This window comes from Malaya genurostris, chromosome 2 (assembly GCF_030247185.1).
Source record: "Malaya genurostris strain Urasoe2022 chromosome 2, Malgen_1.1, whole genome shotgun sequence".
NCBI lineage: Eukaryota > Metazoa > Arthropoda > Insecta > Diptera > Culicidae > Malaya > Malaya genurostris.
In genome coordinates, this window is record NC_080571.1 from 288,935,397 (window position 1) to 288,959,987 (window position 24,591).

Here is a 24,591-nt window from a genome sequence, read left to right on the forward strand (position 1 = left end):
AGTATACGTTCAGTTCGGGACCACTCAAACGGGGAGGCCCAACCAGAAAAAAAGCGCGTAGGATTGAAAATATGCTTAAAAAGGATTTTAAGTGACATCTGTAGACAACAAAACGATATAACTGTTGTAGATTCAGTGAATCGGAACAACAATAAACCTCCAAATTGATTATCAAACATCAATCATTGATAGTTCAATCGGCAATCTCTACAGGAGGAAGACGCGTTTCGTTAGCAAGTCAAACAGCTGTTAAAAGGAAAAACTACCGACTCATGCCTCGAGAATAACCTTTAGTCCTCGACATTTAATTTTAGACTCAATCGCATTTCTTCTTTCGTTGCCCTTTAGCAGACGATGACATAAAAGCGAGTTCAAGGCAAAATGGCAGCTAGACAATTTGGCTTTTCTTTTTGCGAATAGAAACAATTGCCGGACAAAGTCTCATACAAAAAGTACTTGTTCTGATGGTTACTCAAAAATAATGTCTTATAGCTAGCAACAGTTGATGGTAGTCAGGATCGTCAATAGAAATTTAAATACACACACAACCGACACAATAATTTAATCTTAATTAGCATCCACCGATACCTCCATCGGCTGGGACCTTGAGATCGACGGTTGTTCCGTCACGTTCACTGTAATATTCTCATTTTGGGAACCAGTTCCATCCTTCGATTTGTCACCGCCATGATCCGCACCCGGATCCGACTGCACACTTAGGTTCGGATTGAAGGCAAACGACTGCTGCTGTTGTTGTGAGGCCGAAAAGTGAAACTTCGGTGGATCATTTTTGATCGTGACCGAATTGGTGCAGTCCGTCACCTTGTAGATGCCAACCAGATAGTCCGACAGTTCGAACATGTTCGAACGAAGCGATATGATTATGAACTGGGCGTTTTTCGTACGTTCCTGCGAAAGTCGAAGTAATAAATTAGTGTTGATTTAGCATAATAATCGTTTGGGATGAAAAACTGAACATCCCATGAAATTAATATCATATTAATCAAATAAAAGCGCAGTCATTAACTGCTCTGCCAGAGAAAACTTATGGTGCATGAGTTCATGGTTGTTACCTTGATGTAATGGGCCACAATCGATACATTTTTGAAATCCAGTGCAGCATCAATTTCGTCCATCACGTATAGAGGCGAGGGTTTGTAGTAGTGCAGTGCGAAAACGAGTGCCAGCGACGAAAGTGTTTTTTCTCCGCCCGATAGATTGGAGATCATTTTCCACGATTTCTTCGGTGGTCGAACGCTAAACACAATGCCCTCGTTGAACGGATCCATAGAGTCTACCAGTTCCAACTCGGCATCTCCACCGAGCGTAATCATCTGGTACATCTCCTTCAGTTTCTTGGTGATGATGTGAAAACCTTGCATAAACTCGGTGAACCGTTTCTTCCGCACATCGTCGTACAGCTGACGCATTTCGTTTCGCTTGGCGGTGATTTCTTCCAGAATTGCAACGCGCTGCAGATAGGCTTCCTGCTTTTTGAGGAACTCCTCGATGACGGAAAGATTCGGTTTGCTCGAATTGAGCTTCTCCTCTTGGATGGAGATTTGGTACTGCAGGTCGGCTAGCTTGTAGCTGACTAGTTCCTCCTCGGTGTATTCCCGCAACGGTTCCGGGGTCGGTTCACCGGGTATCTCGTGCAGTTTGAGTGGCTTCAGCTGAGAGATGGAGAAGTATGATTTGAGTTAGTTATATAATCGAGAAATCGGATAAATCTTATAATCGTTAAAAAACTATCTCCAAATTACGAATTCCTAACTCATATATTTTTAATAACGATCGATGCTTACTATTGCCGTTTCAGTATTTCAATCATACCATTGAAAAATTGGTTTCAAATTTCATTCAGTAGCAGTTCTGGTGCGATTGATGTAGGGAATATTTAAGTATTTATTTTTATGAATAGAGGGTGGCGATTCTCAAGTGAGTTTTCAATTATTACTAGCAAGTTAAAATCTATAATTTCGACTGTTTGAAATGTATTATGATGTGTTTCGAAATATTAAAAATGAAAACTGAAAGAGGGGACAATTAATTTAAGTTTATTTTGTAATTGATATTTCAGTTATCATGACTGGTTTACCTCTCATTCATTATCTTGAACCAATTCGAATGTTTACATGAACCTCACTTGAAGGCTGCTCTTTTATTCAAATGTATGAGATAATTTGTTACTTAAAGAAATAAACTAACGGTGGTTGAACAAAAAAAGATAGAAAGAGAATGGAATGAAAGACGGAATGATACCCGTTCGGTGCGACAGCAAAGGTTGTGTGTTAGAATGTGAAATTTACTGCAGTAGAGTGATCGTCAGTGTGTGCAGAAATTCAATTTCAATTGAATTAAACAAAACGTAAAATTGAAGAAATTTTATTTATGCCAAATGTCTTAGAGAGGCATGAAATTTCAATGTCTTAGAGAGGCATGAAACCTAGTGTAATCAACAATTCTTTTTTTGGAAAATATCGAACATTTTCTAAGTGTCAGAGAATTGATTAAAAAAAATCGGAATAACAGATCTCGGCGTTTCATGTAATTCAAAGACAAAACAAGTAATCTAACATAATTTTGAAAATCTGCGTAAAAAAATGCAAAGCTAAAGAAATTTTTGTTGATGTCGAATATCTTAAAATTGCATGAAACGTCCAGATCTTGTGTAATCTCAAAAAAAAGTTTTTTTTTTTAAATTAACTGGGACTTGGAAAAACTTTGGGATTTCCGAAATAAAAAAAACACATGCCAAATGTCTTAGAAATTATTCTGTGTAAGAAAAGACATCGAAGTTTGCTCTGGCATTACGGCCCAATGTGATATAAACAGGTGGTGCAGACCACGTGGCTTGCTTGCGTTGGAAACCAAAAATTTGTAAATAGTTCGGTATGACGACATACATGACACATAAACATGCTTTGATTCAATGCCAACTAGTCCGAACGGTGTGACGAAAGCAAGCACGTGGTTTTTAGTTTTACGTGGTTTTAGTTGCTGAAGCAAAGTTAATTTCACTAAATTTCACGGAATAGGTGGAAGTCAGAAGGGGCGACATCTGGGGAATACGGCGGGTGGGGTAAGACTTCCCATTTCAGCATTTCCAGGTACTTTTTGACCACTTTTGCGACGTGAGACCGAGCATTGTCGTGTTGGAGGATGACTTTGCCTTTGATACTGTGGCCGCTTTTCTTTTAGCGCGCGACTAAGGAGCATCAGTTGCGTTCGATAGCGATCTCCTGTGATGGTTTCACCCGGTTTTAAGAGCTCGTAGTAAATTGTTATTCATCTTTGAAGGTTTTTTCTCTTCCACCATAATGTTTGTCTTCGACATCGAAATCACCATTTTTAAAACGTGGAAACCACTCCCGACACGTTCCTTTACTCAGAGCAGCATCACCGTAAGTTTCTGAAAGCATTCGATGCGCTTCAGTTGCTTTTTTTTCTAATTGTAACAGAAAAGTAAAACTTCCCGCAAATGGCGAGAATTGGGCACATAAACAGACATTTTCGAGCGTGAATAATACGAAAACAAGAGCAACTGACACTGAAACTGCGATGACAATTCTTTAGGCACTGTACACACTCACTTTGAAGGCATTATCATCTATATATTTTAACCAGTCTCAGCCGGTACAGCCACCTATCGGAAAACGGCGGAAGCAAAGTTGTACACCTGATATTCTAAGAATAAATACAATTGTAGTTTTGATCTACTGGAAGTTATAACAAAGAGGTGGATATATGCCGAACAGTCTGTATTTACTGCAGCTGGTTGAAGGCAATGAAAGTGCAATCTGAGCGTTTGAGGCTTTACGTCATGCAGAACATCTGTTCCTGTTGGTAGAAGATCCTCACCACGACGTCCAGTCCCGTCCATTCTATACCAATTAAATAATACAGCAGACAATATGAAGAGAAATCTTTTTATTACAATGAGTGGTCCGGTGGTTTTCGAGGAAGTGAAACTAATTTATCCGGGACAAGATGTGTCGAACATTGATTACGCAGATATGATTGAAAAGTTAAAAAATAGGTTCGATAAAATTGAACCAAACATGATGCATAGACACAGATTGCATATGAGAAAGCAAGGTAACGATGAACCAGCAGAAAATTATGTTTTAGGTATAAAACTTATTGCGGCTCAATGTGGTTTTGGGGCGCATAAGGATGAGGCCATTAAAGATGCTATTATATTTGGTTTGCGAGATCAGGAATTAAAGCAGAAATTGCTAATGAAAGATGATATATTGTTGGATGAAGTAGAACAAATTGTTATTAGAACTGAGCTGGCTAAATTACGAATGAAAGCGCTTAGTGGACACGAAGAAGGTACAAGAAGTATAAATTCGGTTAAATATCGTTTGGGCAGAGCGTATAGCGAGCAGGAAATGAATTTAGGAAATGGTAGTAGATATCAGCCAGGTAATTATGGACATAGGTATCGTAGCAATAGTTTGGAAAGTACACGTAGTCACTCTTCAGGTAGAGAACAACTTCCAGATAAAAATCGTTATCATTATCAAAATCGCACACCGTATCAGCGAAATAGAAAATTTGAAGAGCACATGCATGCAAATGTGATATGTAATTTTGCCAAAAACGTGGCCATATTAAGCGTAATTGTTTTAAACTAAAAAACCGGCGTGTCGTTAATTTTGTAGAGCAGAAACATTCTGAAAAAGAAGAGGGCTATGATTTTAAGCGGTTAAATATTCACGATTCCGAGGATTCAGATAACGACTATCCATGTAGGATTATTAAAGCAGGAACTGAAAATGTAGGTCCTTGTGTGATAGGCGCTTTAATAGAAGGCACTCAAATCGATATGGAGATTGACTGTGGAGCAGCGGTTTCTGTGATAAGTTTGTCTACCTATAGGAAGCATTTCAAGAAGTTGGAGGTTATGAATTGCTTTAGTCGGTTGGTGGTTGTGAATGGTCAGCGTTTAAAAATTTATGGACAAATTAGGGTTACAGCGAGGATTAACAATATTGAAAAATCTGTTACTCTGATCATTTTGAACTGTTTAGCTAATTTCGTACTCTTCTGGGTAGAAATTGGTTAGAGTCTTTTTTCCACTCTGGAGGACTATTTTTACTGATGCTATGGCCATTAACGCATTGCAGCCGGAGATCAACAACATTGAAAGCATGGGTAATTTTGAAAGAGATCTAAAGGAAAAGTTTCCTAAAAGTTTCGATGGTGATTTTTCCAAACCAATTATAGGTCACGAAGCCGACTTGGTGTTGAAAGATGAACAACTAATCTTTAGACTTCAAGCTGCTAATATAAAAATAAATTTACGAATATGCAAGTTCTTTGTAAACTCACTTCCTTATTTAGGACATTAAATAACAGCAAAAGGGTTGCGGCCATTGCCAGATAAATTGCTTACTATAAAAGATGCGAAAATTCCTAAAGATGTGTCGGAACTAAAATCATTTCTCGGATTAGTAAACTATTACGGTAAATTTGTTCCAGGATTAGCAACTAAATTATCACTTCTCTACTATTTATTAAAAAAGATATTAAATTTGTGTGGGATGAGCAAAGTCAGATGGCATTTCAGGAATGTAAGAATGTGCTACTTTCGGCAGATATCTTGGAATATTATGATCCAGTTGTAATTACCGATGCTTGTAGCTATGGTTTGGGTGGGTTGATCGCCCACATAGTGGACGGACAAGCAAAACCAATTTATTTCACATCTTTTTCGCTTAATGACGCACAAAAAAAGTACCCCATATTACACCTAGAAGCACTTGCACTAGTGTGTACAGTTAAAAAATTCCACAAATTTTCATTCAGAAAAAAATTTACGATATTTACGGATCATAAACCTTTGTTAGGAATTTTCGTTAAGGACGGAAAAATGCAACTTTGTGTCACTAGACTTCAGAGATATATAATGGATATGGCAATATATGACTATGAAATTCAATATCGACCCTCGGCGCAAATGAGCAATGCAGACTTTTGTTCTAGGTTTCCTTTGGACGTAGAGGTTCCAAAGGACCTTGATATAGAATATATTAGGAGTATAAATTTTTTCAATGATTTTCCTCTTGATCATTCTCTTATAGCTAAGGAAACAAAAAAAAGGATAAGTTTTTATCTAAGATCGTAGGTTACATTAACAAGGGTTGGCCACTAAGTATAGAGGGACAATGGAAGAAGGCTTATTCTTTAAGGTTTGATCTGGTTGAAGGGTGTCTCTTATATCAAGATAGAGTTTTTATTCCATCCGCACTACATGATCGAATTCTTAAACTACTTCATTCAAACCACGCTGGCATTGTTCGAATGAAACAAACGGCTAGGGTTTGTATATTTTGGATGGGGATTAATGAGGACTTAGAATGGTATGTTAAGCAATGTCAGATATGTTTTCAAATGTCGGTTATACCTAAGTCGAACGGTAATTCATGTTGGATTCCAACAATTCGGCCATTTAGTCGCATACATGCTGATTTTTTTTATTTTATTCAAAAAACTTTTTTATTAGTGGTAGATAGCTATAGAAAATGGTTGGAAATTGACTTAATGCAAAGACATCATATTAACAAGATATCCAGCTCTCACATCTCCTGAACAAATCCTTGGCAACATCCATTTTCGCGACCATGGCGCCCTCAGGCGAGGCCGCATCGAATCACGTACATAGAAGTAGGGGAGAAAAATGTCAAATTCGTACGCGCCAAAATAGCAGCACTGCGCACCCATACAATTGACATGACATGTTGAATGAGACGCCGTGCGATGGCGTTGCTGAACTGAAGATTGAGATCGCTCCAAGCTGACAGGGTCTGCTTAACGACTACCGGAACGGATGCCACCAAAGTCATTCGTAAATTTAATTCAATTTTCGCTAGATTCGGACTACCAGACGTATTAGTTACTGACGGTGGTCCTCCTTTTAATGCTTTCCAGTTTACGTCCTTCGTGGAAAGACAAGACATCAAGGTAACGAAAAGTCCCCCGTACAACCCTAGTAGCAATGGTCAAGCAGAAAGAATGGTAGGAATAACTAAAAACGTTTTTAAAAAATTTCTGTTGGATCCTTTGACTAAAGATCTCGATATTGAGGACCAGATTATATATTTTTTATCGAACTATCGTAATTTTGTTTCTAGTACAGACGGGACGCTCCCTTCTGGAAAGATTTTTTGTTTTAAACCTAAAACGTTAACTGATCTTTTACATCCAAAAAGTAGTTACAAGGACAATTTAATCACCTATCCAGCCAAAGAGGTTGTCGAAAGTATAGAAAATCTAGATAATTCCACCGTTCAAGATCCATTTCTCATGTTGAAACTATGAGACCAAATTTTTTATAAAAACCATGACAAAAATATGCTTGAGAAATGGATTGAAGCTAAATATGTTGCTAGAATTTCTACTAATGTTTTTCGTATTTCCATCGGCAGAAACAACCTAAATGCGCACCGTTCACAACTGAAGATCATGGAAAAAGGACCGGAGGGTACACGAATGAGAATATCAATGCAGCGGGCCAAGAGAGCGAGAGAAACAGCGGATTCTGATGATGAATTTCTTGGTTTCCTGATGTGCCTGTAGTTCCTGAGCAAGAGGAGGGCGATCGAAGACGTTTCAAGCATTTGAAGCGCAGTCCGATAGTAACTCGAAGTAAAAGGAGAGCGATACAAAGCACAATTTAAGTACAACCTGATATTTGAATGAAGCTGGAGGCGTTTTTTATAAAAAAAAAGTGATGCATGGAAGTTTAATGGCAAATGTTAATTTTTGCGTTCTGAAAGAAAAACAAATATTTTCGAATGTTTCATTATAGTTTTGTGTTTAAATTTATTACATTTATATAGTTCATTTTTGAAAAAGAAAGGAGTCATGATTAAAGCAAAAATGCTCGAAAATAGCTAATAGGTCCTTAATTAAAGGGATGAGAATTGTTGTGTCGGACTAATGGGTTGAACCCCTTTCGAGATTAAATTAAGATTGCAATGTATTAGTATTATAGCAAACATATCAGATCATATATAATTTATAGCAAAAGCGTAATGATGATAAAAATATAAAGAGTCGATCTCTTTTGGTTTGAACCTTTAAGCAATCAACACGTCTTTTTATTGTGACTGTAATACAATATAATACCAGTGAGAAAGAATTATGTTGTTGCGTTTAGTACAACGCGAGATATTCACCATTCAGTTCTACCCATTCTTTCACAGCCCGAATTTTGAAAAAAATTCTCGGTTATTGTTTCAAAATACTATATTGTTCGAATAGACAATTTCCGATCCTCGATCGCGCAGTAAAATTATCCCCTAATTGAAAGAGTACCATGGTTAAGGATAATCGATAGAAAATCAACTAATTCAAAATAGATAAATTTCAGTAGCGAAAGCACAGCATAAAAGTGCTAACAGAAATGAAACTTTTTTTTTTCGCGCGCCGCAAAAAAAATCAAGAGAATTGGCAACAATCCTTGCCTATTGCATTAACAGTCCTGTTATGTATGTATAGTCAGAATAAATCATTATCAATGCAGTTTTTTTATTGTACATGCACAGAACAGCGACAGATAATAACAGACAGTGATGTTGCATTCACAAGACAAGGATACCGGAAGTGCGGCGTCTGCGCATTATACACAAAACATGTGCTATTACATGTTTGAGTCATAGATACTATAGATCAACACAAGTTTCGAAACATCGTCGTCATTGTTTCACTAGTATTCCAGAGAAATTTAGAGCTAGATTATACAAGAGGTTTAACGAAAAGTCGAATTCTGCCGTTACAGAAAAAAAGTGAGCAATCGAATCATAATGGGGAGCTTTTTTTCACACCCAACGGGAACGGAAGTGTTGAAAAAGAACCAGGAATATATTTCCGAAATGAACAAAATAAAGGTGATTGTCAATGTTTAGGAATAGATGAATTGAGTATCCTCGATTTTTCCGATAGATGGAACGCTGGATCCAGATGCACTATCAGATCAAGGAACGCGAAGCGGCAATGGAGATATCACGGGCCAGGGAGCTGTTCTATTGGCTGTCTTCGTTCTACTGCATCTCGGCCGTTGGCTTCATCGGACGGTACAACACAACCCGTAGACTGACTGTTCTAGCACCAATCGTGCCGTTGACTTTCCTGGTGGCTTACTATGCCGATCTGGCGTACGGGACCAAAGTTCACCGGATAATTGGTGAGTGACACACCCTGATAAATCAGTGTGTTGTGTGGTGTTCTCTAACGAACTCTGCTTTGCATTATTGATAGCCGAAGCGGAAATGATAATGCAACACGAACCAGACCTGCTCGAGTGGCCCAGCGGATTACCGACGGTGTCGGAAATCGACACGGCCCGTATGGAAAATGATGATAAAATCCGTCTGCATCCGCATCAACTGTAGGATGCAGAAGCGATGGGGGACCAAGCGAAGGGCAGTGAAAGACACCGCACAAGCACACGACACAATGCTCACGTAGGCAACTCACGGCTTCAATACAGCGATGCGATTATGTCACTCCGCAAGCAAATGGAACGGGAAATATCATGAACGTCATATAGAAAATATCTCTCTTCTAAACTGATATGTGTTTTGGCATCTGACATCATTACATATCTTGTTGAACGTTCGATTCTTGATGTCATCTTTCGATTTGTTGTAAACTCTATTCTGTTCTCAATGTTCATACTTCTCCGAGTATCACTAAAAGAATCTTTCAGTATTCGTTCCAATACTGAATAACTAAACTGAAACTAATTGGTAGGCGTGCTGACTGATTTTTGAAACACATTCAACATTAGAAAACATAAGAAAAACTTACCATATAAATATCATATTTTAGCATCATAAGCGTATAGAGTTCTAAACATTATAATGAAAAACAATAACTTTCCGTGCATTAACTAAAATTAACACCGATGCAAATCGTCCAAATGTTTCAAAAAACTAATAAACAATTAAAAGGGAATACACTTTCCTCTGTTGAACAGCTCTTTAGTGTCCAAGTATTACACGTTATATAGCTAAGCCAAATTTGACTTGTTACCGGAAACGACCATTGATTACCATGAACGTTTGCAACGTGTTACGATCGAAATAAAACTATTTTACACTTCGAAAACGAATAAATAAAATCAGTTTACCTTATTCTTCCAGTGCGGGATGGTGTCGCGCACTTCGGCCAGCTTCTTCTCGATCGCCTGCAGAATTTGTTCGAGTTCCAGCCGTTTCATTTTGCCCTCGGCTTCCTGCTTCTGGATGGCAACGATTTCCTTCTTGATGCTGGACGAACCGTCGTGGGCTTTCTGGATTTCCAGCTGCAGTTCGTCGATTTCCCGCTTCAATTCGGTGGCTTCTTCGTCCAGCTTTTCCCGTTCGTCGTTGCCCTGGCGAATGGCGGTCTGGGCGGCCACCACTTCCTCTTCCATACTGTGGATTTTGTCTTGCGTTTTTTTAACGTTCCGCTCCGAAGTTTTGATTTCCACCGTCAGCTTGGAAATGTTGGTTGTCAGTTTGTCGATTTGTTTCGTCAGGTTGCTTATTTTCGTCTGCAGATCTTTCACTTTGCTTTTGGTGATTTCGGTGATTTGGGCCGTTATCTGATCGACCTTTTTCTGGATGGTATTCGCAGCATCGCTGGAAGTTTTGTGTTCTGCTTTGCATTCCTTGACCTTTGCCTCCAAAGCTTGAACTTTTTCTGGGTCCGAATGAGTTTGGGCCACCCGATCCTCCTGCCGTTCCACTTGTTCCTTCAGACGAGGCAACTGTTCCGTCAAACTGTTGACATCCATCTTCAGCCGCTTGGTTTCACTTTCTTGGTGCTTAAGTTGAGCGGATAATTTTTGAATTTCTTGTTCCAACTCCCCTTGCTGTTCCTGCAGGAAGTTAATCTGCGACTGGAGCTCCTGTGCCTTCACTTGCAGATGTTCGACTTCTTTGTTGGATTTGGGCGTATCCGAAGCGGACGTTTTGGTTTGCACTTTGGTGCCCATTCGGCCCCGTTGCATCGAGCGACCACCACCGGACATCGTACCGGACGTTTCGATCACATCGCCATTTAGCGTCACCACGCGGTAACGTTTGGCACCGTACGCAATTCGTTGACCCTGATCCAGATTGTCAGCGACCAACGTGTCCCGTAGGGCGAAATAAAACGCCGGCAGTACGCGTTCATCTTCCACCCGTACCAAGTCGAACAGGCGGTCAACGTTTTCGGGTCTGAAACAAAAAAAAGAATCATTTTTAGGAGATTTATTTTTTTCAATAGGGATTATTTCATTGTCTGAAAGGTGTTTTGACAGTGTAAAGAGCTGTCTCTACTCAGTATTGTTTGGCAAATCATCATGAATAGGTTAACTCAAGAACTACGCTTCCAAATCGTGGAAAATGATATTTTTAAAATCAGTGTTCAATGGAAACTATGTATAGTGAAAAATTCTCTTCAGCGATGAGCCGCATTTTTGGTTGAATGGATTTACGTCAACAAGCAAAATTGTCATATTTGGAGCAAAGATAATTCACACACCGCATCCCGATAAATGATTGGTGCGGTCTATAAGCTGGTGAAATCATCGGTCCATATTTCTTTAAAAATGAGAAAGGACGACGCGTTACCGTAAATGAAATACGACACAGAACCATGATTAATGATTTTTTGTTGCTAGATCTTCAAGATTCAGGATGGTGCCACATGCCATACTGCGGCGGACTTATTGAAAGAACATTTCAACGACAATTGAGTTGGCCTCCTTGTTTGTCAACCATTGATACGTGAAGGCATTGGTTTATGCGGAAAACCAGCAACGATCTATGCTTTGGAAACCAATATCCAAAGTGTCATTGCTGAAATACGCCCTCAAATACTACAAAAGAGGCCAAAAATGAACCTCTAGAATGACCTTTATGAAAAATAATCGTAGCGGCAATGTGCGCGAAATCACATTTAAATTATCTACCAAATAAAAAAAATTAACCATTTCATAATTTGGCATGTGTTTTATTTAAATTTCAAATCAGCAAACTCTTAAAACCACACCCTTCAGAAACGATGGAATCCTCTGCTTTCCCACATGCATCACTGCAATGGATAGTATATCATTAGATGTCCGAATAATATTTTCATTTTTTTGCTCTAGCAGTAGCCGGTTACCAAGAAAGCGCTTAAATTTTATCGTGTGGTGTATTGCTATGTAGGGTAAGGGCTCCCTATTTCATCTCATTTGTAAGGACATCGCCTTCAAACCTCGATTTAGCCACTAAAATCACTATAACTATTTCATATTACTGCTTCATTCACCTTGCTCCACATTGAGATTTGATTCACATTCCTTGGAAATTAAAATAATGTTCATAAAACAGCAAAAAACACTTATGAAATGTTCACTACTCTGCTCTTAATTTCATCTCAATGGATTTTTATCCATCCTATCGTTGATCCTTTATTCATCCTATAAATTAGCAATGGCGACAGCAATCAAAACGAAATATTTCACTATTACACTCTCAGGTTCAAAATGTCCGAATTCTTCTTATAAACGGCCTAAACTATGAGACAATATACGATATTTTTAGAACCAGTGTGAAATCATTTCAACGTTTAAAAATTTTTCAGTCGTTTCCGTTACCTTTCGCTTTAAATTTAAAATTTTACTGAAAAGTTAATTTGGTGAACTTTAAATAAAAACAAAACTGTGATTGTTACTATTTATTCATTAGCCTTTCTTAAAACAAAGTGTAGAGCCAGAGATGCCATTTATACAGATTTATATGTATGTTTAGATTTTTGCGTTCGCATACTGGTTTAAATCAAAGTACCGATTTTGTAAAGATTTCCTAAATTTAATACAGATTTGTACAGGTTCATAGAAAGAAAGAAGTAGAAAATTAGACTTTTCTCTCTGAGTATCTGTTAGTATTTGATTGCAGTGATTCTTTAAAAGTTTATTAATCAACGGACAAATCACATGTTAAAGTGGAAATCTTTTATGTAGATAATTGATTATGAACACTGACAAACATTTATATTAAAATTTGGAACCAATTTGAACTATTTGAAGCCAAATATTTTCATAGAATATGTATTACGTTGCATAGAAAATCTATATCTGGTCTATCTGTTTTCACTAATAAAATGATGTTAACAGATTTTATTAGTGAAAACAGATTTAACATCATTTTATTAGTGAAAACAGATAGACCAGATTATAGAGTTTCTATGCAACGTAATACATATTAATATCTGGCATCTCTGTGCACAGCCGATGAAACACACACACTTCACAGCGTTGTGTTGACGTATAGCGGAATGAAACCAGTGCTACTAGATTTGCCACAATGGTTATTTCATTAGTATTCAACACGTTCTTTCTGGTAATATTCGAAGCTGAAACAGTTTTATTGAAATAGTAATATCAATAATATAATTAAACTAATGTCACGGATACCAAAAAACATACTTTTTGATGAGATTTTGCAGAAGAAAAACAATTTTTGTTTTGTAACATTATGAGATAACTTGGCAACTTTGCGAAACCAAATGAGATGTAAACAAAGCGCAATCAAGTGAACTAAGTGAAAAACTTTCATCTCATATTTTTAAAGACTTTTATTGTTTGTCGGATAGTTTTTGAAGTATTAAATCGTTAATTAAACAAGTAGCAAGTGAACATTACTAATTATGAAGTCATCCAGCATTCAATGGTAGTGTAATTGTGTGAAAAAGTGATCATGTTTTGAGACGAATCGATTAGTAGATATTCAGAAACATGACGAACTGTAAATCTTGAGACGAAAATGTGTCATAAATTGAAAAGTGAGTTTATTTTAAATGAAAAAACGATCACCGACGAATTTAAAACCATTTTTTTCAATAGGAAAGTGTGACAATAGCTTTTATAATCATTTTAAAACATTTTACAGTTTGGTTCAGGTAGGTTGTAAAATATTATTCATGTTCAAAGTAATGAGGTGAAGGGATGAGATGGAAATAGGAGCTCAGATGAAATAGGGAGCCGTTACCCTATATCCTATTGAAAATACAACGCACGAAACATCCACTTTCAGAAACTCGTAAAGCTAGGTGCATCCGGTTGCCCGAAGTGCCACTATTTATTTAGTCATATAATCGGTCGCGGTCAGTTTTGCCTTTCTCGTATAGAAAGGTTATGCAATCACTTGAAAAATCGATCAGTAAAAATTGGCCCGGAGAACCAAGTGTCCTACACTATTCGACATGTCTGTGTGTGTATCAAATAATGTCACAAACTTATGCTCAAATGAAGAATCTTATAGTCCCATAAGTTGCTATTAAATTTCATCCGGATCCGACTTCCGGCTCTGGAATTATAGGGTAAAACATTGTTATTTTGGTATTTGACTGAAAGCTATTTTTGCGCTTCGGGCACATAACCGATTTCACTATTCTTTACGTTTCGTCTTCGACTCGTCAGTGCAGAGCAGTTCAAATTTCAATTTTCTCAGCGATAGCTGAACCGATATTCACAAGCTTAAATTCAAATGAAAGATAGATCGCTATTGAGTATTATCCCGATCCGACTTTCGGTTCCTGTATTACAGCGCGTTAAGGTGACCATGGAAGCGAGCCACAAATGGCAACCAAGAAACCACCTACCCTCCCACTCAACCTTCCACTATTTTGCCCTGCTTTAGATGTAAACAAACCATGAAACACATTTTTTTACGCGTAGGGGTAAATATGTTGCGCAGAATTGCTATTGCAATTTGGTGACATAATCACTCATCGTATTGATATATGTTTACGATGAACTATCAACTCTGAAGAATGATTTGTGCAAAACTTTTTCGGACCTTCATTAGAAGTTTTCTTCTTAGAATGTTATTATTTTTCACTCACCTTAAGATTTCAACTGCTGTTTATAGCTCTGTGACATAAGTAAGAAACACTTATGAATTGTTCTTCACCGGTAATCTTATCCTCTAATCTAAACATTTTATTATAAAACCTTTGAATAACTCACAGTTCTGGTTTTGAAAATTTTCCAAAAATCCACGATAAAAATATACGGGTGTGTAATGTCAGAGACATAACTGGATGTCGTGAATACGAATATGACACGCTTTATTTATGCTTCCGAATTCGAATTGGTAGTTCATCGATTGTTTGAATTGTGCAACTTTCCCCTCTTTCATTACTAGAAATTTAAACGATGCGCCTAGACTAAATTACAGATTAGTTACATTCAACATTCTGAAACGCAATTAAATATTATGAAATAAGCAGTATAGTTCTTTATAATAAAAAAATGGTGACGATTTGAGTTAGTTCAGCACGCAGACTAAATTCTAAACCCATATTCCAGAACTAAGCTCTAAAACATGAAGACGATTTTTCGCCATGACTACCAGAATGGGTTTTATAGAGTACAGTAAAGTAAATTTCCGCATAATTCTTTAGGAGTATTATTATGGTTCTAAAAAGAACCGAATAGAAGAAGTCTGGAATAAAGAACTGGATTCTGAGTTCAAGAACTAAATTTAGAACCAATAACAGACTCAGAATCCAGTTTCAATTCTAGAATTGCAATTTCGAAACTCAAATTAGTTCCGGAATACAGTTCCAGAATCCAGTTTCAGCACGCAGGCTCTGAATTCTAAACCTATATTGCGGAACTAAAATCTGAAAATTGAACTTCTTGTTACGACTACCGAAAACCAAATGATGGCAGGTGCTCTCTTCGTCGCTGCTGGTTTGACTCCCGCGATAGCAGTATTCTCGCCTTGATGGCCAGCAAGCGAATGAAAGTTGCTACCTGAGCGTTTGAGGTTTTAACCACGCAGAAGGCGCTCTTTTCGTCGCTGCTAGTTGATGGTTTAACTCTCGCGATGGCAGTCTGCTCGCCTTGAAGGCCAGCAAGCGAATGAAAGTTGCTACCTGAGCGTTTGAGGTTTTAACCACGCAGAAGGCGCTCTTTTCGTCGCTGCTAGTTGATGGTTTAACTCTCGCGATGGCAGTCTGCTCGCCTTGAAGGCCAGCAAGCGAATGAAAATTGCTACCTGAGCGTTTGAGGTTTTAACCACGCAGAAGGCGCTCTTTTCGTCGCTGCTAGTTGATGGTTTAACTCTCGCGATGGCAGTCTGCTCGCCTTGAAGGCCAGCAAGCGAATGAAAGTTGCTACCTGAGCGTTTGAGGTTTTAACCACGCAGAAGGCGCTCTTTTCGTCGCTGCTAGTTGATGGTTTAACTCTCGCGATGGCAGTCTGCTCGCCTTGAAGGCCAGCAAGCGAATGAAAATTGCTACCTGAGCGTTTGAGGTTTTAACCACGCAGAAGGCGCTCTCTTCGTCGCTGCTAGTTGATGGTTTAACTCTCGCGATGGCAGTCTGCTCGCCTTGAAGGCCAGCAAGCGAATGAAAATTGCTACCTGAGCGTTTGAGGTTTTAACCACGCAGAAGGCGCTCTCTTCGTCGCTGCTAGTTGATGGTTTAACTCTCGCGATGGCAGTCTGCTCGCCTTGAAGGCCAGCAAGCGAATGAAAATTGCTACCTGAGCGTTTGAGGTTTTAACCACGCAGAAGGCGCTCTCTCCGTCGCTGCTGGTTGATGGTTTAACTCTCGCGATGGCAGTCTGCTCGCCTTGAAGGCCAGCAAGCGAATGAAAGTTGCTACCTGAGCGTTTGAGGTTTTAACCACGCAGAAGGCGCTCTCTCCGTCGCTGCTGGTTGAAGGTATAACTCCCACGACGTCTGCTTCCATCGAACGCACGAAAAGAAATGATCGATTTTCACCACGGTTACCCTTTTATACGCATTCAGTTGAAGATATGTGCCTGACTACCTCAAAATCGTCGTCCTTGCGCGAAAAACCCAAGCGAAAGTAAAGAGTTTTCCGCAATATTTTGAAATTTTGAGAAAACTTAATTTTTAAGTTGTTTGTGGTTATCTCACACTGTTCAAAATGTTATCCTAAATTCCTGATCATATTTTTGATGAAATGGTGAATGAATTATGTTGCTACCATTAATATAGGGTGATTTTTTAAGAGCTTGAGAACTTTTTTAAACAATAAAACGCATAAAATTTGCAAAATCTCATCGGTTCTTTATTTTAAACGTTAGATTGGTACATGACATTTACTTTTTGAAGATAATTTCATTTAAATGTTGACCGCGGCAGCGTCTTAGGTGGTCCATTCGGAAAGTCCGCTTTTTTATCGACAAATTTTGTTCAGCGATGAGGCTCATTTCTGGTTGAATGGCTACGTAAATAAGCAAAATTGCCGCATTTGGAGTGAAGAGCAACCAGAAGCCGTTCAAGAACTGCCCATGCATCCCGAAAAATGCACTGTTTGGTGTGGTTTGTACGCTGGTGGAATCATTGGACCGTATTTTTTCAAAGATGCTGTTGGACGCAACGTTACAGTGAATGGCGATCGCTATCGTTCGATGCTAACAAACTTTTTGTTGCCAAAAATGGAAGAACTGAACTTGGTTGACATGTGGTTTCAACAAGATGGCGCTACATGCCACACAGCTCGCGATTCTATGGCCATTTTGAGGGAAAACTTCGGAGAACAATTCATCTCAAGAAATGGACCGGTAAGTTGGCCACCAAGATCATGCGATTTGACGCCTTTAGACTATTTTTTGTGGGGCTACGTCAAGTCTAAAGTCTACAGAAATAAGCCAGTAACTATTCCAGCTTTGGAAGACAACATTTCCGAAGAAATTCGGGCTATTCCGGCCGAAATGCTCGAAAAAGTTGCCCAAAATTGGACTTTCCGAATGGACCACCTAAGACGCAGCCGCGGTCAACATTTAAATGAAATTATCTTCAAAAAGTAAATGTCATGTACCAATCTAACGTTTAAAATGAAGAACCGATGAGATTTTGCAAATTTTATGCGTTTTATTGTTTAAAAAAGTTCTCAAGCTCTTAAAAAATCACCCTATACAAGTCGAGATATTCACGATTAAGTTCTGCCCATTCTTCCATATGGCTAATTTTGAAAAGGCACCCCATAGTAAAGTAAGTCGTATTCACGACAAAAAGTACTGGTGTGTAATGTCAGAGACATAACTGGATGTCGTGAATACGAATTAAACTGACACGATTTCTTTACACTTTCGAATTCGAATTGATAGTTGATCGATAGTGTGAATATATGTGCCAGACTACCTCAAATTCGTCGTCCTTGCGCGAAAAACCCAAGGAAAAGTAAAGAGTTTTCCGTGTTGTTGTAAAATTTTCAGAAAACTTAATTTTTGATTTGTTTGTGGTTATCTCACACTTTTCAAAATATTATCCTAAATTCCTGATCATATTTTTGATGAAATAGTGAAAGAATTATGTTGCTGCCATTAACACAAGTCGAGATATTCACGATTAAGTTTTGCCCATTCTTCCATATGGCTAATTTTGAAAAGGCGCCCCATAGTAAAGTAAATCGTATTCACGACAAAAGTTTGCCGGCCTGCTTTAGTATTGGTAATATTAGAGTGCCTATAACCAGAGTGACGACATCTCATCCGTAATTTTGGCAACAATTCAAAACATTCCATTAGCTTTACATTGAATTGACAGGTCGTTTGTTCGTTTGGAACTGGGAGCTGTCATTCCAAACGAACAGCTGTCGCCACTCTGATTATAGTCACTCTAGGTAATATCACCCTTTTATATTGGCAGTGATGCCATACATAATTCGAGGAAAAACCCTGCAATGCACTAAAAATGGTATTATTTTCAATTAGTCGCACATTGATATAGTTAAAATTACGGATCAAAACTATTTTCGTACGTCACCATCTGAAAATTTCAATTTTTTTTCATTGTCTCAAAATATACTGTGCAATTTCGGCGGGCGATAAGTATCAAAACTTTCAAACCGTCATACAAAATGACGATGCAAATCCGGTACGGGCTGGTACGGAAGAAGAAAACATCACCGCCTTTGCGAACGAAGCACACAGCGTGCTTTGTTCAGTTTCGTATAGCGTGTACGAGAGAACAAAAACTTACACCGTTTTCAAAACACAACCGAAGTGATTGAATTGACAGTGATTGACATTGAAAAACAAGAACTACTTAAAATGTTTCCTTGATCCTGAGGCATACTCATTTCATAATTGTTTTGTTCCACCCACCGGCATACAAAGAATTAACAAAATTAAGATAATGAACAAACAAAAATTGGCATCATAAAAGATTGCTAATTCAACTATGCGTCAAGGATGCATTTTGTTTGAATATATCTGAAAATATTCTTACATATTTGATATGCCTGTTATTGTTTGAATAATATTCCGAGAGCTAACGTAAACCGAAAAATAAATTCGACTGTAATTTCGGAACATCATTTAACGAAAATAAAAAAAAATCGTTGTTCAACCACTTTGTTTAATTTGTTTCATAGATACAACAACACAAGTTGTATTGATCCACATAAATATTTTAAACAAGCTGACCCGTCGAACTTCGTGTCGCCCAAAAATTATTTGTTCGCATTTATGTGTTCGGAGAGCAGAGTTGTCAAACGACTAAGTGGTTAACGATTCTCTCCAATATTTTCCTGATTACTTAACCTACAATCAACGGAATTCGACACACATTCGACATAAGCCCAAAAAGAGAAACATCACCCAAAATAGTTGTAAAAATGTGTACATCTTTTAAGCATCGATAATGTTTTCTCAGAACTTGTTCTGTAAGTTCAAGTTGCCAAAAAGTGCCACACGTACTTTAGAGTTCTAATAAAATGGATATTTTTAGGTACGAAGGAACTTTTGGTAACTTGGATGGACGACGCTTACATTTTAAGTTGAGATAGATCTTACCAATTTGAACATTCCTCTCAGAAAGAATGGCTTTTATCGTATCAAAGAACGCTCTCTAGCAACTCTTCACACGATTCAATCAGAGCCATCAAAGGAAGACGGATATCATCTCAGCAACAAAAAACCGGCATGGTTCTCATTTAACATAGAATGGACACCAGTGCGAGAGCGAATTTCTCTCGATGACCCGTCTGAACATCACGGGTTAGCACCCTGTTGTAGAGATTCAATCTGAAGCAACTCTCGTTTTGCCATCCGATTCTATACGGACAGTGAATAATTGTGATTGAAACATTTTACACTAAGGTCTTTTTTTATGCGGTCTTTTTATGCGGATTTTTTATGCGTTTTTTTTTAGAAGAATTTCCCTTCTGCGGTTTTTTATGCAAAGTTTCAGAGTTATGCGATTTTTTATGCGTTTTTTTATGCGGTACGTAAACTCGCATAAAAAAAGACTTCATTGTACTATTGCCGCTTATTCTATGTGCATTTAACCTTTGTATGAGTTGTGTCTATGAAAATGTCTGTGAATGCTCCACACCATAGGAATCATCAAGTCGAATTATCGATTAGATTTTCTGCGACAATTATCAAATTGCGATTCTCTCTTGGTAAATTCCACACAGCGCCGATCATTGCAAAACTGTATCTATTTTGGTAAGGGCCGTGAAATACTGAAAGTATGAGGTGATGCGAAAAAATGTAGAAAAATTCTCTCACGGTTCATGCATTGAGAGGCAGCGAGTTATATCTAATTACTAGTTATTATGTGCGCTTTGTGTAATCTAAATCATTCGAAAACAAAATGCAAGGAAAATCTCTTAGTTTGACCTTAGCGCTTCTACAGCACAAACCTTTCATTGATTCACAACGACCAATATTATTCATCTGATTCCATTACACACAATCCATCAACTGGTGAACGATATCAGAACTTTTTCTCCGACCTACAACGGTATTTCTAGAACAGTCATATGCATTCCGCCAGTCATTTTGCAAGCAATAATTGTAATACTCAATTTAGCACGTTGTTCGAAATGAAGAATCATGTGGATCAAGTATGCATGTGAAATCTCCACACAAAACATCTTGTTGCCATTAAAAAAATGTTTTCAACGATCTAGTATTCTTTTCTTCGACGATCAAGCACTTATGCAACTCGTTTCGCGCCAAATTGTAAATCTAGCATCCATTGGTGACTTTTTCAGTGGAAAATTCCATTGTCCATACAAAATAACAAAAATCATTCAACGGTATTGGTAAAAATTCAACATGAAGTTTGATTTCCGAGGTTTAATTCACGGGTGTTTGTTTTCTTTAAGTGAATTCTCAAACAAAAAATCAAATCCGGGGCAATAGAGTTCAACAAATTATTTTAATCTTCGTCAATCTTCGGAAAAACAATATTTGAATTATGAATGATTCAGATTAAAAGAAATTCGCCGTGTTTATCACTTTTTTGGTACTCAAAAGCATATGGCATTTAAGACATCAGTTTAAATCGCGTAAACATACGTTCACCTCACCATTCTATTTATATTTCAAATCTTCATGTTTTAAAACATAAAGCCTGAATTTATGTTGCAATTATCACAGTCGTAGAAGAAACATGTTTGAATTTATACCCATTGATGTAAAGTGCCATACGCTTAAATTTCGGCAAAATCAGTCCAAATGGAAGAGGAATTTTCAAGAATTTTTTATCATGTAAAATAACTTTAAAATATGCTATTTCCTCCAGATCATGATTTGTTTTGCTCATTATTTATCACACTCTTTTGCTGATCTCGACGACCTGATTCGTATGGTATATGAATGTAATAAATTATGTTCCTCCAGGAGTTATTGTTTTGAATTCGAAAATACTGCCATTTTTTCTAATTATTAATAGGAGGAATACACTAAAATATCGATATCTCCGATACGCCTGCTAGACGGCAAACGCGGTTCGGAACCCAAACATAATATAAATAAAATTACCAACTCAAAACCCTCAAAATCTACTTACGTCTGAATTCGGCTGTGACAATACTGCTGGTACTGCTGTATCTTCTCCAGCGCAATGAACGAAGCCCGGCCGATGTCGTGCTTTTTTAGGAAATCGATGCACGCCTGAGCATCGTTTACCTTCTCGACCACGATGAAATCCAACTGACCGCAGCAGGTCGAGATGGCAACGTCGTAACGGGAATCGATCCCACCGAGATTTCCCAACCGTCCGAGAATGCCTGGAATGCGACCTTCGTTTTTCTGCTTCATCAGTGCATCCAACACCTTCCCCTGGGACCGGGTCGCCTGCATGGCCGACATCGATTCCTGCAGCTTTGCCTGTACACCACGCAACTGCTGACGAAGTTCCCGCTCTTCGGTCACATTTTCCTGCAGTTTGCCCTGCGCCGACTGAAGATCGTTTCGCAACTGGGGTAGGTTTTGTTCCAACTCTTGCAAACGGACTCGCTTTTCCTCGTACGTTTTTTTGGACTCCTCGTACGAATACTTCAGAGTTTCTAGTTTGCGCTTCTCCGTAGTTTCGTTGTGTTGACAGATTTTCAATTCCGATTCTGCCAGCGACAGCGCGGATTTGCTGTCGTCGACTGCTTTCTTCAAATCGATCAGTTCCGTTTGTTGTTTTTCTTTCTCTTCCAACAGTGCTTTCGTCTCGTCTTTCAGGGTTTCCAAATTGGCCGTCAATTTTGTCTCGACTTCTGTTTTTTGCTTAGTCAATGATTCGATTTTCTTCTCGGATTCGGTAATTTCTTTCGCATTTTTCTCCGGAACCTCCTTCAATTCCAGAAGCTTCTTATTCTCCGTCTCAATCTGAGCCATCGTTTTTTTACGTCGTTCATTTGTGGCCTTCATATTGGCCTGCACTTTAGTATACTTATCGAGGGATGACTTCAAAGCGGACTCTTTTTCTTCTTTCTTCTTCACCAACCCGTCGTACTGCTTAATCTCTTCTTTCACCAAGGCCTCTTTCTCCAATCGTTCTTTTTTCAGTGCCTCGTAGGAGTCGTCATGTTTTTTAAGACTACCGCTCGCTTTGTCACGGTCCGCTTCTAATTCGCCGATTTTCTTGCGTTGCTCACTGAGATATTTCTGAATTTGCTGATTTTTCGTTCTGGTAAGAGAATTTTCCAGCTTCAGATACTCGACGGCTTCATGCATCGGTTTCTCCAGATCCTTCATCTCCCGTTCGGCCAATTTGCAACGATTATGCTTTTCCGTACGTTCCTCGTTTAGCATCTCAACGCGCTCATTGATTTTAACCAGTGGTTGTTTGTACCTGGTCGTTCCAACGATATCCTCCAAATACTCCAGAAGGCCGCAATCGTTTTCGGTCAGCGCTTTTGGTTTCATCATCGAAATCGACTCTACCTCTCCCTGCAGAATCAAAAATCGATTGTGGTCCAAATCGATACCGTGCTGTTTCAACAGTTTGGAAACCTCCTTGAAATGTACTCGCTTGTTATCGATCGTATAATACGAGGAATTGTCTCTGGAAGCTGTTCGGGCTACGACAAACTCCGAATTCGGTACCACCTCGAACGAGCCGTCTTCCTTATCAACAATTCGCTGAAAGTGCACCCCCACCGTACAGGTTTGCGTATTGGGGTGCTTCGAGGAACTGTGCAGCAAAACCGACAATTTTTTCGAACGAATCTTCTGTGCCCGATATCCAAACACAAAAAGCATTGAATCGATCACGTTACTTTTTCCGCTACCGTTCGGTCCGATGATGGCTGAGAACCGCTGATGAAATGGACCTAGTGTTACGTGTCCAGCGTAACTTTTGAAGTTATAATTCGAAATGTTTGTAATAATCAACCGTGGTCCTTTGCACTCTGTCGAACAGTATGGTGGCACCGGTGGTGGAATGTAGATGCCTCCGACGCGAGTTCCTCCTGTAGTAGAGCGAAGCAAAAACGTTTATCAAAACTACACTACCATCAGCATCATCAAAATCTCACCTTCTTCATCTTCTGAGAGATTGGCGTCATCATCAACGTCCACTTCCATTGATTCCGCCGGAGGTTGTGGTGCCTTGGGAGAAGCATCCCGTGCTCCTCCCGAGCGACGCTTATTTTTACTCATTGTTTCTTATAATGCCTGAGGAACAATTCTTTCTCTTTTACTTTCGAAACACTGGACAAATTGTACAAAACTGCTGTTATAGATCGGCAAAACAAGAAACTGTTGGAGGCATCATCAGGCTGTTTGACTATTTTGACGTTTATTTAAAAAAAATTTCAACCAGAGATGCCAGGTGAAAGTTTAAAATTAATTCAGGCAGGGTTGAAAAAGTCTGCAAACTTTGAATTCTCTACATAGAATAATGCATGGAAACGGTTTAACGAGTAAAAACAGACCGCGGTCATGTGAAAATTCCCTAAATTTAAACGAATGTCTACGAGAAAAATGATTTTCAAAAATCTGCAGATTTAAGATAGTTTCCGATTAACAGACAAATCTACAGACATGGCATCTCTGTTACCAACTGGCGCTCAGTTTCAAAACCGCTTAATAACGTTTCTGAAGGGAGAAAGCGTGCCAGTACAGGGTGTCTATTATGGATTTTTCCAATGCTCCGTTTGAATGAAAAGGAAATTTGAGTTATGGATTTTTACTTGACTGTTCATAACTGAAAAAGCGACATAATACTGGTGGTTACCATGTCAATAAATTTTCGCTCGTCTATTGAATGTGCCAGACCCTGTCAGCCTAGAGAGAAGCCAAACTTCAGCTCAGCTACGCGAGAGCTCGAAATAGTGATCGATTAATCGAGT

At 38.6% G+C, this 24,591-nt stretch overlaps 2 protein-coding genes across 2 annotated transcripts; one reads left to right on the forward strand and one right to left on the reverse strand.

Moving 5' to 3' along the window:
* Nucleotides 1–432: 432 nt before the first annotated feature.
* LOC131430487 (structural maintenance of chromosomes protein 4) lies at nt 433–24,026 on the reverse strand. The gene is made up of 5 exons (XM_058595517.1): nt 23,776–24,026; nt 21,816–23,709; nt 10,145–11,219; nt 1,074–1,673; nt 433–909 (listed from the first exon to the last, which is right to left on the reverse strand). The coding sequence occupies exons 1-5, from the start codon at nt 23,897–23,899 to the stop codon at nt 568–570; spliced, it is 4,035 nt and encodes a 1,344-aa protein (XP_058451500.1). The 5' UTR covers nt 23,900–24,026; the 3' UTR covers nt 433–567.
* LOC131430488 (plasminogen receptor (KT)) lies at nt 8,580–10,128 on the forward strand. Its single transcript, XM_058595518.1, has 3 exons — nt 8,580–8,900; nt 8,956–9,196; nt 9,271–10,128. The coding sequence occupies exons 1-3, from the start codon at nt 8,817–8,819 to the stop codon at nt 9,402–9,404; spliced, it is 459 nt and encodes a 152-aa protein (XP_058451501.1). The 5' UTR covers nt 8,580–8,816; the 3' UTR covers nt 9,405–10,128.
* Nucleotides 24,027–24,591: the final 565 nt, after the last annotated feature.

Coding starts and splice junctions, on each gene's coding strand:
- LOC131430488 (XM_058595518.1), top strand. CDS start 8,817: ATGGGGAGCTTTTTTTCACACCCAACGGGAACGGAAGTGTTGAAAAAG. Junction 8,901..8,955: donor CCGAAATGAACAAAATAAAG/GTGATTGTCAAT, acceptor TTTTTCCGATAG/ATGGAACGCTGGATCCAGAT. Junction 9,197..9,270: donor CAAAGTTCACCGGATAATTG/GTGAGTGACACA, acceptor CATTATTGATAG/CCGAAGCGGAAATGATAATG.
- LOC131430487 (XM_058595517.1), bottom strand. CDS start 23,899: ATGAGTAAAAATAAGCGTCGCTCGGGAGGAGCACGGGATGCTTCTCCC. Junction 11,220..21,815: donor TGTCACAGCCGAATTCAGAC/GTAAGTAGATTT, acceptor TTTTTGTTTCAG/ACCCGAAAACGTTGACCGCC. Junction 910..1,073: donor TTGTGGCCCATTACATCAAG/GTAACAACCATG, acceptor CGACTTTCGCAG/GAACGTACGAAAAACGCCCA.